Source organism: Schistocerca nitens, chromosome 1 (assembly GCF_023898315.1).
Source record: "Schistocerca nitens isolate TAMUIC-IGC-003100 chromosome 1, iqSchNite1.1, whole genome shotgun sequence".
Classification (NCBI taxonomy): domain Eukaryota; kingdom Metazoa; phylum Arthropoda; class Insecta; order Orthoptera; family Acrididae; genus Schistocerca; species Schistocerca nitens.
The window spans coordinates 643,058,531-643,074,833 of record NC_064614.1 but is presented as its reverse complement, the minus strand read 5'-3'; the positions used below and the strand labels follow the sequence as shown (position 1 = coordinate 643,074,833).

General features: G+C 40.4%; 1 protein-coding gene across 1 annotated transcript in view; it reads left to right on the top strand.

Annotated features, from left to right (window-relative positions):
* Nucleotides 1-16,303, top strand: part of LOC126258184 (ARF GTPase-activating protein GIT1) — a 311,125-nt gene that overhangs the window by 214,406 nt on the left and 80,416 nt on the right. Inside the window, exons 12-13 of the mRNA XM_049955621.1 lie at nt 4,769-5,023; nt 11,247-11,375. Coding sequence (XP_049811578.1) covers nt 4,769-5,023; nt 11,247-11,375 — 384 coding nt within the window. The remainder of the gene's footprint in view (nt 1-4,768; nt 5,024-11,246; nt 11,376-16,303) is intronic.

Below are 16,303 nucleotides of genomic sequence, written 5' to 3'. Positions count from 1 at the left end.
CTGGGTATTGTGTGCCTATCCTGCTCTTGCTCTTGCCCTGCCATGGACTGGCTCTGTCCTATAACCCCATCCAAGCCAGTAATGGGTATTCTCTCTCTCTCTCTCTCTCTCTCTCTCTCTCTCTCTCTCAAGACAGGCCAGTTGAGGATGTAGTTACATTATACGCCAACCTCACTGCTCGTTATTCATGAGTATGACCAGGAACAATCTACTCACCTCCATGAATAGCCACCACCATGCAGTGCATGCTCTTCAGCACAATGTGGTTGACTTAATGAGCTGCTTAAGAATATGTTTCTCTCCAGCCCCAGATTTTCTGAATTTGCACAGTTGAGAACTCTTGTCATATATCATTCACCCCTCAGTTTCTTGTGTCTCACTCATTGTTTAATGCTGTCCTCCACCTTTCGTGCACTGTCTTCTGCTACCGCATCAGTCCTTCCTCTGCTTAAAAATCAGCCGCACTTTTCTCTAGTTATGTTTCTACTCCATCCAAACCGAGCAAGCTGGCGCAGTGGTTCGACACTGGACTCGCATTCGGGAGGACGACGGTTCAATCCCGCGTCCGGCCATCCTGATTTAGGTTTTCCGTGATTTCCCTAAATCGCTTCAGGCAAATGCCGGGATGGTTCCTTTCAAAGGGCACGGCCGACTTCCTTCCCCGTCCTCCTCCAACCCGATGAGACCGATGACCTCGCTGTCTGGTCTCCTTCCCCAAAAACAACAACAACTCCATCCAAGTGCACCAGTTTTAATCTTTGCTTAAATCTTGATCCCCTTCTCCCACTACGAAACATCCACCCTTCCTTTGTACACATTGTTGTTCCTATCTGTCTTTTGCCTTGACCTCATTCCTTTGAGTGTAGTATGCCCCACATACCTTTCCCACACTTACATGATTCATGTTGACACAGTGTTGTCTGATTCCATCATTACTGTCAGGATGCAGAGTCAGTAGTAAACAGTAGGGGTGTGTGTGTGTGTGTGTGTGTTACTTAGTAAACACAGTCATGATCGCATTTAAGTTGTTAATTTTTATTTTGAGATGACCGGTTTCGATCTTGTAAGACATTGTCATCAGATCTATGACAGTAGGAATCACTGGCATGCAGCAGGTCCGTCCATGCTGATGTGGAAAACACTGCTCACTTTTCACACCACCATGGACGGACATGCTCCACACCAGCAATTCCTACTGTCATCAAGGAATGTAGATCTTTGATGTCAAGGAATGTAGATTTCATGATGATCTCTTAGAAGATCAAAACCGGTCATCTGAAAACGAAAATTAGCAACTTAAATGCAATAACAACTCTGTTTACTTAATAAGTTAAAAATCCTCTCATTTCAATTAGACATGAACAGTACTTTCTTACGTTTTCCCAGTACTGCTGCCTGAGATTTGGGAGCTATAACACACATGTTGTTGTTGTCTTCAGTCCTGAGACTGGTTTGATGCAGTTCTCCATGCTACTCTATCCTGTGCAAGCTTCTTCACCTCCCAGTACTTACTGCAACCTACATCCTTCTGAATCTGCTTAGTGTATTCATCTCTTGGTCTCCCTCTACGATTTTTACCCTCCACGCTGCCCTCCAATGCTAAATTTGTGATCCGTTGATGCCTCAGAACATGTCCTACCAACCGGTCCCTTCTTCTTGTAAAGTTGTGCCACAAACTCCTCTTCTCCCCAATTCTATTCAATACCTCCTCATTAGTTATGTGATCTACCCATCTAATCTTCAGCATTCTTCTGTAGTAATAACGCACATAGCAGTCAGAATAAAATGAAAATAATACCCAAATAATCAGCAAGACTAAAGAGGGCCAAAGTCCTTTCGAAACCATCTCAAATTTTGGGGACAATGTTAAGAATACTGGTACTATTGTAAACTTAATATTTTGACACAATCACATAAATGATTCTTGGTCATCATTGGTCATAACCAGAACAATTGGTGCACCAACAGGAGGTTTCCCAAGAAAGGCTGGTAAAGCATTACTTGGAAAAATTATTTAATTGGATAGATAAAAAATCTACTCACCAAGTGCCGGCAGAACACACACATAAAAGACGGTTGTAACTGGAAAGCTTTCAGATCCAGTCGGTCGTTCTTCAGGCAGAAGGGTTGAAGGGGCAGGAAGAGAGGTGAAGGAAAAAGACTGGAGAGAACTAGAAAAAGAGGTAGATTTTGGGAAAGTCACACACAACTGTGGGTCAGGAGAGACTTACCATATGGGATGAGAAGGAAAGACTGATTGTTGGGGATTGCATCGGATGAGATTAGAAAACCTGAGAGCTTAAAGGTGGAAAACAGGGTAATATGCAGACAGAGATTACTGCCTAAACATCGTGCATTAGTTAAGAAGAGTGAAAAATGAAGTGCATTGTACATAACAGAGGTGGGAGAGGGGTAATACAATGAAAGATGTAGAATACTAAAATGGAGTGAAGCAAAGAGTAGATACAATGAAGAAATGCTGAGACAGAAGAACTTAACATAAATTAAGGATGGTGACAACCAAGCACATGTTGTAGTGCCAGGTCCTGCCTGCAGAGGTCTGAGAAACTGGTGTCTGGGGGAAGAATCCAATGGCACATGTGGTGAAACAGGTGCCGAGGTCACGATTGTCATGTTGTACAACATGCTCTGCAACAGGATATTGCAAGTTGCCAGTATACATCCTTTGCCTATGCCCATTCATCCTGAGTAATAACTGGGTGGTAGTCATGCCAATGTAAAAGGTCAAACAGTGTTTACATAACAGCTGTTATATGACGTGTCGTTACACAGGTGGCTCTCCCTTTGATAGTATATGCTTCGCCAGTTACAGGACTGGAATAGATGGTGGTAGGAGGGTGCATAGGGCAAGTCTTGGAGCAGGGGCAGTCACGGGGGTAGGAGCCATAGGGTAGGGAGATGGGAGCTGGGAGGGTGAAAAAAAGCTATTCTAGGTATTGTGGGCAAAATCTCAGACAGAAGGGATCTCATTTCAGTGCATGATTTTAGGAATTCATGGCCTTGTTGAAGTAGCTGATTGATATATTCAAGACCAGGATAATACTGTGTGACAAGTAGTGTGCTCCGACATTGTTTTTTGGAGAGAACACCAGTACCAGGATTATATGTGATGACCCAGGAAATCTGGTTTTGAACTAGGCTGTTGGGATAATTACGTCCAGAGAAGACTGAAGTGAGAGTGGTGTAGCGCTGTAAAGAGCCTGCATCCGAACAAATATGTTTACCTTGGACGCCAAGACTGTATGGGAGGGAATGTTTGACTTGCAAAGGCTGGCAACTGTCAAAATGTAAATATTGTTGTTTGTTGGTAGGTTTAATGTGGATGGAAGTGTTTGGCTGGCCTTCGGTGAGGACGAGATTAGCATTGAGGTAAATAGTATGGGATTCAGAATAGGACCATGTGAAATTTAATTGGGAGAAGATATTTAGAGATACCAGGAATTTTAGCAGGTCAGTTTCAACATTAGTACATATGGTAAATATGTCATCAATGTATCTAAACCTAACCAGGGGCTGAAGACTTATGGATCCCAGGAAAGCTCCCTCCAAGTGAGCCATGAAAAGGTTGGCATAGGAATGATCCATCCTGGTTCCATGACCATACCCCTATTTGTATGTCTGACCCGCAAAGTTGATTAAGGTGAGTAGGGAGGATGTCTTAGGTTTGGAATCAGGTGGGCACTGACTGAGGAAATGTTCAGCAGCAAACAGACCATGTATGTGGGGGATGTTGTTATAGAGGGAGGTGGCATCAGTGGTGACAAGCAAGGTGTGTGGTGGGAGTGGGAGGGACATGGATTTCTGACGATCTAGGATATGGTTGGTACCTTTGACGTAGGAGGGGAGTCTTTGTACTGTGCTTTCAGGTGTTGATCAACTATGACAGCCAGTATGATTGGTTTTGTGGATATTAGGAAGAAGGTAAAAGGAGAGGGTGGGATGAGGAGTTGTATGGATTGAGGTGTTAGTCTTGTGAGGGGCCTGAGGTTGGGACAGCAGGTCAGTCTGAATCACAGGGATGGGATCTTGGTGGCAGATACTGTATGTAGAGGTGTCAGACAGCTGGCATAGACCTTCACTAACATACTCCTTTTGGTCAAGTACTACAGTGGTAGATCTCTTGTCTCCTGGGAGGATAATGATGGAGTCATCAGCTTTTAGGAAACGTACAGCCTGGAGTAGTGCAGAGGACAGGTTAGGGTCATGTTGTAGGGACCTGGGGAAGAGTTGTGAAGCAATGCTGGTTGTCAGAAATTCTTGGAAGGTTTGTAAGGGATGATTTTGAGGTAGTGGTGGCGGATCAAGTTGGTGGGAACGTGCAGATACTGCTTCAGTTGTTTTGATACGGGCCAGTACCTTTAAGCAGCATAAAACTTTTATGTGATTGTCACAAAGAAAATATTAAGTTCACAATCATTATGTGAAATGTTATCTCATGATGAAATGTCATTTATTCCAAAAACTGATAATTAACATTAAGTTTCAGTAATCAGTCTCCAAGTAGTGTGGTTCAACAAATTGATGAGGTCAAAGATATTTTCCTGTAAGCAATCGTTTAAAGGGAAAGGCTGATACTTTTTTTTTAAGCTCTTTTACAAGCCATAGAATTATCAATAGTTATTTACAACTTGTTTGTGCATGAATCATAGCAAAAACTACTTTTTTCTTGCTGCTGCTGCTGCTGTTGTTGTATCCTAAGTTTTACTTTTACAAAAGCAATAAAATCTAATAATTTCTGATCTTTCAGAAGGATTCATCGGGGGACTATGACTGCCCTTCAGGACCTGTTCGGCCTGCTGTCACCCAAAGTCTCTATAGCAGTAGCACTGTTGGAGGTGTTATGCCTGTTAGTGAGGAAGTTATTAGGCGAACTGACCAAGTAACGAAACGAATACAGGAGTTGGTTGTGTCAATGCAAGGATCTGCTGGTTGTGATGCTTTTGTGCCTTGTGCTGAAAGAATAAGAGTTGCTGTTGCAGAACTTACTGCTATATTTCCACAGGTGAGACATTTTGTTCCGTATATCTTGTTATGAATCTTACAGATATGATATAGTTATTGATAATAACAGGAACTTTCTGGCAGAATGTACAAATTTGATGAGCTGCAGGACAGACAGACAGACAGACAGACAGATGCACACACGTGACCAATACTACATTGTGGTGGATGGACATAAAATGCTGGGATTGCGTATCAGCAGGTGGACTGGGATGGGATGGGGTGGGGTGGGGGATGTGTTTGGTGGGGTGGGTAGAAGGGGGGGGGGGGGGAGAGAGAGAGAGAGAGAGAGAGAGAGAGAGAGAGAGAGAGATGAGGCAGGAAGAGGCAATGGCGATGACTAGATAGAGCCAGCAGGTTTTGATAAGAGATTGTCATCAGATCGATGACAATAGGAATCACTGGCGTGGAGCAGGTCCATCCTTGCTAATGTGGAGAACACTGCTCATGCCAACACGGACGGACATGTCCCTGGTTAGGAATGCGGGTAGGAATGGTGGCAGGTGTATGGGCTAGGCATATGATATACAGGTGCAAGAGCTGGCGAGATGCAATGTACAGTGAAGATGGCATGGATTGGGTGGGGTGACGGACAAAGCAAAGGGAAACTGTGAAGTGGAGGGTGTTCGGACAGTGGGTTAGTGAAAACTGAAGCCAGGAAGGTTACAGGGGGAAAGAGTGTGTTGCAAGGATAACTGTCATCTACAAAGTTCAGAAAAGTTGATGCTGTAGGGAGGAATCCAGATGGCCATGATTGTGAAGCAACCGTTGAACGCTGGTACGTTGTGCTCAGTTGCATGTTGTGCCGCTGGGTGGTCAATTTCATTTTTGGCGACAGTTTGGTGGTGGCCATTCATTCTGGTAGACAGCTGGTTGGTTGACATATGAACGTAAAAAGCTGTGCAGCGATTGCAGCAGAGTTAGTATATGACACAGTTGCTTTTTCAGGTTGCCCTGACTACGATGGAATAGGACAAACCTGTCACATAATGAGTAGGAAATGCTGGTGGATGGATTGGGCAGATCTTGGACCTGAGTCTTTCAGAGGGATATGACCCTGTGTCAATGGGTTTGGAGTGGAAGTGGCCAGGGATGGGCCAGGATGTTGTGTGAGTTGGGTAGAACACCACTTTAAGAGGGTTGCGAAGCGTCTTATGCAGGTTTTCCCTCTGTCCATATTAAGCCCACTAACCACCAAAAGTGCCTGCATTTTGACAGCTGTCACTGTTTCCACACAAAAAATTCTCTTCCTTACAGCCTAGCCTCCTGTCTACGGCATATCTCCAGTGACTTAGAATTCCATTACCCAGTATGCTGAACATCTCATCAGGGCATTCACAGACAGGCAGCACTGCTATACACCTAGTCTGCAAAAAGATTTCCCATGCCATATCCACACACACACACACACACACACACACACACACACACACACATACACACACACCAACACCTAATCTTCCCACCACCCACAAGAATTGGCTGCAAAGGCGCGTTCTCCCCTCTTCACTCAATCGTCCCAGACAAGAACAATTGATAAATACCCTTCACCAGGGTTTTAATTACCTCTATTCGGGCCCAGAATTGAGAGAGATTCTACTCAATGTCCTTGCCATCCCTCCTGAAGAGATATTCTGTCACCCACTGAAAACCTACACAACACCCTGATCCATCCCTACACTCCCAACCACTTGCCACAAGGGTCATATCCCTGTGGAAGACCTAGGTGCAAGACCTGCCCAATCCACTCACCCAGTACTTCCTACTTCAGGTCCTGTCAGAGGTTTAACCAAACACATCAAAGACAGGGCCATGTATGAAGTCAGTCATGACATATACCAACTCTGCTGCAATGACTACACAGCATTTAATGTTGGTATGTCAACCAACCAGCTTCCTGGCAGATCAAAACTGTGTGCCGGACCGAGACTCGAACTCGGGACCTTTGCCTTTCGTGGGCAAGTGCTCTACCAACTGAGCTACCCAAGCACAACTCATGCCCCGTCCTCACAGCTTTACTTCTGCCAGTACCTCGTCTCCTACCTTCCAAACTTTACAGAAGCTCTCCTGCGAACCTTGCAGAACTAGCACTCATGAAAGAAAGGATATTGCGGAGACATGGCTTATCCACAGCTTGGGGGATGTTTCCAGAATTCTTCAACCAACCCGCTGTCCACCTGGATGAAGGCCAGTGCCAAACTGTAGACAAGAACAGAATTGACCGCCCAGTGGCACAACAAGCAACCGATCACAATATCCAAGGGTTTAATGTATGCCTCACAACTGGGGCCACTCAGATCCTTTCCTCCAGCACTAGCTTTACCGATTTAAGTATATGACAGTTGTCCTTGCAACACATCCTTTTCTCCTGCAGTTCTCTTGATCTCAGTCACAGCCAATCCACACCGTCTATCTCTTCCTCTGTTCCTGATAATATAATATAAATGGATAGACAAAAAATCTACTCACCAAGCGGCGGCAGGGTAACATACACAAAAAGGATTTAACTTTTCCAAGCTTTCTGAGCCATTGGCTCCTCCTCCTGGCAGAAGAGTTGAAGTGAATGGAAGAGGGGTGAAGAAAAAGGACTGGGGAGGTTTAGGGAAAGGGCAAAAGTTCAGAAAAGTTGCCCAGAAACCCAGCTCAGGGGAGACTTACTGAACAGGATGAGAAGTAAAGACTAATTGTTGGACACTGCATCAGACGAGATTTGAAAATCTGAGAGCTTAAAGGTGGAAGATAGGGTAACATGCAAGACAGAGATTACTATTAAAACAGTGAAAAGCTGAGTGTCTTGTATGTAACAGAGGTGGGAGGGGGGACGGCAAAAAATAGTCAGAAAATGAAATATGTAGGAAACTAAAATGGTGTGAAGAAAGGAGTAGTTACTTTGAAGAAATGCCAAGACGGAAGGAATTAAGGTAAATCAAGGCCAGGTACTTGGGGAGAACCAAGGACATGTTGTAGCGGTAGTTCCCACCTGCGGAGTTCTGAGAAATTGGTGTCTGGGCGAAGAACACAGAAGGTGTGTCTGGTGAATCAGGCACTGAGGTCATGACTGTCATGTTGTACAACATGCTCTGCTACAGGATATTGCAAGTTGCCTGTATACACCCTCTGCCTATGTCCATTCTTCCTGACTGATAGCTGGGTGGTAGTCATGCCAATGTAAAAAGCCGAATAGTGTTTACATAACAGCTGTTATATATGACATGCATTGTTTCACATGTGGCTCTCCTTTTGATAGTATATGTTTTGCCAGTTACAGGAGTGGAGGCAAGTCTTTCAGCAGGGACTGTCACAGGGGTAGGAGCAATAGGGTAGGGAGATGGGTGCCAAAGGAGTAGAAGGTCTGATAAGGATATTGCATGGATTGTGAGGGGGACAAAATGCTATTCTAGGTGTCGTGGGCAAAATCTCGGACAGAAGGGATCTCATTTCAGTGCACATGATTTTAGGAAGTCATGGCCTTGTTGAAGTAGCTGATAACACTGGGTGACAAGTGGTGTGCTCCAACATTGGTTGGAGGGATCACCAATACCAGGATTGGATGTGATGGCCCAGGAAATCTGCATTTGAATAGGCTCTTGGGATAATTACGTCCAGTGAAGGCTGAAGTGAGAGTGGTGGTGCAATGCTGTAAAGAGCCTGCATCTGAACAAATATGTTTGCCTCGGATGTCAAAGCTACATGGGATGGAACGTTTGACATGGAAAGGATGGCAACTGTCAAAATGTAAGTACTGTTGTTGGTTGGTAGATTTAATGTTGACAGAGATATGTAGCTGGCCTTTGGTGAGGACGAGATCAACTTCAAGGAAAGTGGCATGGGATTCGGAATGTTGTTGTGGTCTTCAGTCCAGAGACTGGTTTGATGCAGCTCTCCATGCTACTCTATCCTGTGCAAGCTTCATCATCTCCCAGTACCTACTGCAACCTACATTCTTCTGAATCTGCTTATTGTATTCATCTCTTGCTCTCCCTCTAAGATTTTTACCCTCCACACTGCCCGCAAATACTTTGGAATAGAACTATGTAAAATTTAATTGGGGGAAGGTATTCAGAGATTCCAGGAATTTTAGCAGGGAAGCCTCATCATGAGTCCATATGTTAAATATGTCATCATTATTTTCATCATGGCAGCGACAACAGCAACCTTTACGAAATTGTCTTGAATGAAAAACAGCCCATAGTTGCACTAAATTATGTTTATTTTAAACCCTAACCATTGTTTCTGCTGTAATAATATAGCCTTCTTCAGAAGTTATACATTTTAATAAATGAAAAATGTCTTAGCCTAGTGACTGCGTCAAGGCCAATAAAATTACTTCAACAGACATAAGCCTGTTTTGAACATAAGGAACATTGGTGTTTGAAACAGGCTTATGTCTGTTGAAGTAATTTTATGGGTCTTGACGCAGCCGCTGGGCTAAGACATTTTTCATTTATTACTGTGTATAACTTCTGAAGAAGGCTATATTATTATAGCAGAAACCATGGTCAAGGTTTAAAATAAACATAATTTAGTGTAACTGTGGGTTGTTTTTCATTCGAGACAAATATGTCATTGTATCTAAACCAACCAGGGGCTGAAGACTTGTGGATTCCAGGAAAGTCCCCTCCAAGCTAGCCATGAAAAGGTTGGTATAGAAATGAGCCATCCTGGTTCCATGGCTGTACCCTTGATTTGTTTGTATGTCTGTCCCTCAAAGATGAAGTAATTGTTGGTAAGTATAAAGTTCATTAAGGTGAGCAAGAAGGATGTCACAGGCTTGGAATCAGGTGGGCATTGACTGACTAAATGTTCAGCTGCAGACAGACCACGTACATGGGGGATGTTGTATAGAGGGAGGTGGCATCAATTGGTGACATGCAAGGGGTGTGGTGGAAATGCGACGGGCACGGATTTCGACAATCAGGGAAATGGTTGGTATATTTAGTATAGGAGGGAAGTCTTTGTACCCTGTGTTGCAGGTGTTAATGAAGTAAGGTAGATGTACGTTCAGTGGGTGCTTTGGAGCCAGCAGCTATGAGACGGCCAGGATGATTGGGTTTGAGGATATTAGGAAGAAGGTAAAAGGTGAGGGTGTGTGGTTTGGGTGAGGCGAGGAGTTGTATGGATTGAGGTGTAAGTCCTTGTAAGGGGCCTGAGGTTTTTAGGAGGACTGCAGGTCAGTTTGAATCACAGGGATAGGATCGTGATCTGTTCTGTCATTCACTCACAATTCATACCGCCACATCACCATTATGTGCCACACCTCATCGCATGCCTAGCTCATGCATCTTCCACCCCTCACTCCCACATTCCTAGCCAGCAGTCTGCTGTCTTCCTCCAAGCCACCCACTAGTAACACTCCCCCAACCCCTCTTCCTGCCTCTCTGTCCCTCTACGCACCCCATCTGATCCCCTGTCCTCTAGTCCACCTGCCAAAATGCAATCCCAACATTGTGTGCCCATCCGGCACAATATAGGGTCCGTCCACATGCATGTGTGCAATCATCACTTTCTACATTTGCTGTGTATGTAGTCTTTCCTTAACTCAGACTTAAGCAACTTTTCAACCTCTACCTTACTTAAAAATCCCTACACTTGCAAACTTTTATGCATGTGTTTGAATAGCATTATGCTTCCTCTCTTGAGTATGAGCATTACAGTCTAAAAGTTCACAGAATTTTTTTACAATGGAACTTGATATCACTTGTACATCCTTATGTATCACAGAACACAAAAATAACTTGCATTTCTGTTGATAATGCCAACCACATCTGTTCAGTACCATTATGGTGTAGGAACAGGAATCTGTTACCTAGTTATCAGGTATGTTGATTTTTTATTACTTTTTCAAATTTCAATTTTTGGTTCCTTTCCTTTTAACACTATAGAGCTTAGACAGAACCCAGCTGGTTTATGAAACACAATTATTGAACTGCTTCTACAGAAGCAAAGGTCAGACAGTATAGCGAAGTACTTTAGAACTGTGTTTTGAAATACAGTGCTAGTAAGAAATATGAAAAAAAAAAGCTAGAGCAAGAGAGGGGGAAAGAGAATGGGTGGGTGGGGGATAAGTTACAGAGAGGGAGGAAGAAGAAGAAGAAAAATAGTAAATTTTTATTACAGAGGTAGAAAAGTATTTTTAATTTCTTTGACACTAGTTTTCATCATCCACATTTAAAGATAAAAAGAACTGTTACTAATTAAAGTTTTTATTTTTACCTGTTTTGTAGAATCCTCTTGATGAGCATATCCGTATACCACTTCGTCAGCTGAATGGCAACACAGCTCGCCTACAGACAATTTGTGCTAACCTGCAGAGATGCACTGGAGAGACAGATCGGTCATATTATCTTCAACAAGTACGTTCCTGTGCATATGACATAGCAAAAGCAACAAAGCAGTTAGTGACATACACTCCACAGTGATTAGTCTGTTGATAGGTGATATATTTCTGCATTTTATTTGTGTTTCTATGAAAATACAAGGTACACTTTAAATTTGTAGCTCTGTAAGAAGCAGGTGAAATATTCCAACAGTGAAAAATCAGTGGAAGAAAAAAAACCAACTATACAGATGGCACATAGTGATGACTGCTGAGAGGGATAAGTCATGTTGAAAATGAAAATATCATTATTCCAGTTTTTAATGAACTCCACAATAATTTCTGCATGCAGATAGAAAGTACAGCCTCATGGCTAGATGAGTTTTGTTTCTATGCTTCAGAACCTCCAGTATATGAACAAATACTAATAGGTGTATAGATACAATCTGAGCAGTGTAAAATTGCTGCTTTACTGAGTTTATTGTCTGACTTTGGTTATGTTGATCTATCACATGCTGTAGTGTCTGTTTAGTTGAAAAACTTACGGACCATTGGCTTTTTGCCAGTCAGCTTATTAATCACTGATTGTTTACAGTTCCAGTAAGTGAATGTTCTGAAAGTTGAAGGCATAGTGAGGCACAGAATGAATATGCAATCAACAAGCTATCTTATTGAATTACTTGCTGGATTAACAAGATAAAAATTGAGAATTATAAAAATTTATTTTTGTTTGGTTCTCAAAATCTTCCAAAAGCACAAAGTATGAGCAGTTTGGTGCACAGTTGTCATTGTTACTCAGTCCATAGAGTTTGTCATTAGTGTCTGAATTATATAGTCTTCCTTAGTTTTCATTTAGTATGAGACAAAACGTTTCAACGGTATTGTTGTAATAGGTGATTATATGAATGTCTACTGTGTTGGTGCTTCCCTAGTGGTTTATGTGTAAATTTAAAGTGCTAGAAAATTGGTATTTTGTAAATGTCATGATCCTAATCAAAATTTTAGTAATCAGTCTGACCACATAAGGTATGTGCATTAATGAAAGTATGTCAGTGCATGTGCAAACAGTTAAATCAGTATATTTTTATTGTGTGACATATTTGAAGACTATTTTCATCGGACAAGCTGCAGAAATTACAGCTTGTGAAATTTGTGTGTCCTATTTCTGTAGTTGAACAGAGCAACAGAATAGATTAAGTTGAGTTGTCAAATTGTTATGATATCACTTCTGTTTTCATGTGGCCTTTGACAATGAATTACGAACGTGGTTGGAATGGGGGAGGGGGGCGCTTTGTTAAATGATGGAGCAGCAAATAAATTTTCTAGGTACTTCATGATACGTAATAAGCAATTGAATTACAATGTAATTTAGATTCTAAACAAAATTTGGAAATCTCACCCTTAACTCTTCATGGCTGTTAGTGGTAAACGAATTACGTAGGTGGCAAATAAATTACGGAGTAATTTCAAAACAGTGTTGCCCTGATCATGAGTTCTTATAACCATAAAACTGACATCAGAACATGTCTTACAAAGTGTGGAGGTAACTGCAAAAGGGATTTGATGGATTAATTAGAGAATAACATCCTTCAGCTGGCTTCCACTTGGAAACTGACACTGTGTGATATGTGTAAGTTGCTACTTGATAACCTGTAAAAAGTACCAAAAGATAATTTTAACATAATGGATGAATGAAAGTGGCTGGAAGTGTGTGTTTTGCCCTTGGTTGTGCATAGATCACAATTAACTAGTGCAAATATTGTGGCAGAATCTACCCATGTCAAATAATCCCTAAGAGTAAAAGTGAACTGATAGTTGTAATCCGTAACTGAACCTGTTTGGTTTGGTAACCCATAACAGCAGCTACTAATTATTTTTTTAACTGTTGATCCAGTTACTAAAAATGAACACTCTCATAATGATACATTAATGTGGCTACTACCAGAATCAATGTATCAGCAATGAATATTTTTAAGTTGTAGAATGTAATGTTCTCTTAGAGAAACTTGAAAGCAATAAGCGATTTCAGAAAATCGGTCTATTTAGCCACTGGATGAAAGCTGTTCTGAATAACTAATCTAGTAGAAAGTTCTGCTAATTCACAGGTCAAGAACAGAATTCAAATAAAAACATAGAATTTAATCCCTAGATACTGTGCATTGTGTGATAGTGAGTGTCAGTTGCAATAGTGGCTAGGGAAGACATACTGTTAATGTTAAATGATAATAAGAGCATAAATACAGTAAGGAGGACATGACATTCAGTGAAGAAAGAGTTTTTAATGCAACAAGGGAGGTGGCAGTCTAAAAGAAGTTGCAAATTATGCAAAAAAATATAAGATGATGAATTGAACTGTACAGTAAGAATTGGAAGAAGAAACATATGGAGTAATTGCATTTGAAAAAATAAGGAATAAATTAAATAAAGATAAAAAAAGTGATCGCATAACAAAGAAAAGTTAGCAGTTGCCCAGTTGATTGCTAACAAGAAGTCTAAGCTGAGTCTACAGAGAAAGAACATTATTTGTTGGCTATTTAAAAAGTTGTGCAGAACTGTTCCATTGTTACCACTTAGCACAACTATGTCCCAAGAGTACATAAATTCTTATCCTCACATCTGTACCATACCATCGCAATTGCTATTCCCCAAATTCTCTTCCTCCTTGGCTCTATCATCTTTAAAACGTCTGCCATATTCCCATACACAAACTCCGTCATTCAGTTCTCCCAGCTGTCGGTTCTCTCAACTCATCAGAATGATCTGCTTCCCATATTCCTTTGATGCCATTTACATACTGGTTAAATGTTACACTTTTCTTAACTCACAATGTTTTCCATTAATCCTCATTTGATTCTTCCCAGGAACTCAGACTGTTCTGTTGTTGCCAAGTTATTTTCAAGGCCTATGACCGACAAATTTTATTAATTCTTTGTTCATTGTTCAATTAGTGCATGTCATCTCCTAATAATCTTGTCATTTATAATTTATCTACTTCTCTTCGTCTTTTATTTCATTTCCCAAGAGAATATGCTATAGTTTCAATAAAAAGTGGGAATAAATTTTTGTGCGTCTTCATTGTTGTTTGTTCATACTCATAATTTCATGTTACTGATATTTTTATTACATGGAAAAAAATATGTTGCAGAACTGATTAATGAGCTGCTATCACTACACACGATCATAAAGATTGTTTTATATATGGAGATATTAAATTCCAGTAGTAATGTGTTGGTTTTGAGATTTTGATATCAGCTGTTAACAGTATGAAAAAATTTACTAAACTACATTGGACATTAATTGTTACAAGGTACATATAGTCTACATATGTACAGCACATTTTTGTGGTTGTATATGTGGTTCACCTGTTGTTGTTGTTGTTGTCGTTGTGTGGATATCTTTGTTAGAGTTCTTTTTACTATGATCACACAGACAGAGTTTTTTACTTATAGCGTCTATTTTTGATGATCTCACTGGGTATTTAGAATCTAAATATACAGCAGGTGTGTTCAGGGACACTCCAGTCTTTGTAGGCATACTAAATATTGTGAGAGTCCCAGATTTCATCATTCAATTTCTTCGTAATAAAGGTGGTGCTCATCTGGTCCTGTGATAGATTGTTAAATTTTCTATTCATGTTATAAATGTGCAAAATAATCAGAGTGGTATACATAAGTAATGATTATTCAGAGCGAGCTGGAATAGGCAGCTGAATGTTTACGATCTTCCAAAAAAATTATTCTTTCTGGCAAGAACATTACAAGAATCAGTTTGAATTGAGCTCGAAGTGTGTGTGTGTGCTATTGCTTTGTGATAAATGAAAATACAGTGTAATCTTTACTTGTAAATTCTTCTTGTACAAATTGCAGAGACTGTTCATTCTTTTAAAAACAATGAAAAAATATAAATGCTGGAAAACGCATATTTGGAAAACACTTGATGTTGTGCCTTGGATATGTGTTTTGAATTTTATATGTGACTAAGATCAGTGGAAAAATGTTTTAGGGGATATCAAGTTACAGGCAGTACAGAACAATTGAAATAACAGTGTGACTGACAAATGGAAAATAGTATTCCCAGATGGTGCACAGTGTATTATAATTTCATTTTTCTCAAGTTTAAATTTATTCTCATATGAAGGCAAGACAGCATTCAAGTGCAGTGATAAGTTCCAGATAACACGCTCCTCTAAGTTCTCCTAACAGTCAGTCACACAGTTATGTCAATAATTCTGTAGATTAATTATTATTAATTTGTAACAGCATAGCCTGTGTTAAATGATTTGGCAATGTAGATAGTTTAAATAACAAAACTTAGAGCTTTTTAGGCAATGTATATTTACCAGTATATTTGTCTAAGTGTGTGTCAACAGATTAGATACAAAATTTGTTTACTGTTAAGACTGAGAGTTAGTTGTTGCAATATATTTTTGATGCTACAAATTTTTACTAAAATTTTCATCTTCTTGTACAATGAAAAATATTCATTATTTGTTGGCATATCATGAGTTATATATAATGTATTAAACAGGAATGTAATTGTTATCTGTGTGTTGTGTTCTGCATATTGCTGATTAGGAGTGATTACTGTATTTCCTAGTTCTGTTTGAGTGCATGATGTTATGTTTGCATGTATCCTAAAAGAACAGAAAATACTTGTTATAAAATGTGACTACCTCAGCAATCTATCAAAGAAAAAGCTAGGATTTTTTAAATCGTGTAAATAAAAATCTTTCTTATATTAAAAAATTGCAAATTATTGGAAAATACATATGCAAATTAAGTTGAAGAGAGAAGTGTTAAATGGAAACCAAACATTACATTTTTTAATGATAAAACCATACTTGTATATAAATCAGACATAAAATGCTAGTGTCATGTAGCAAAATGAAGAGTTTTTTAAACTTTATTTCTTGTAGCTACACTCTTCATGTAACAGGCACTAGTCAAAATGTACACAGGCTCCAGT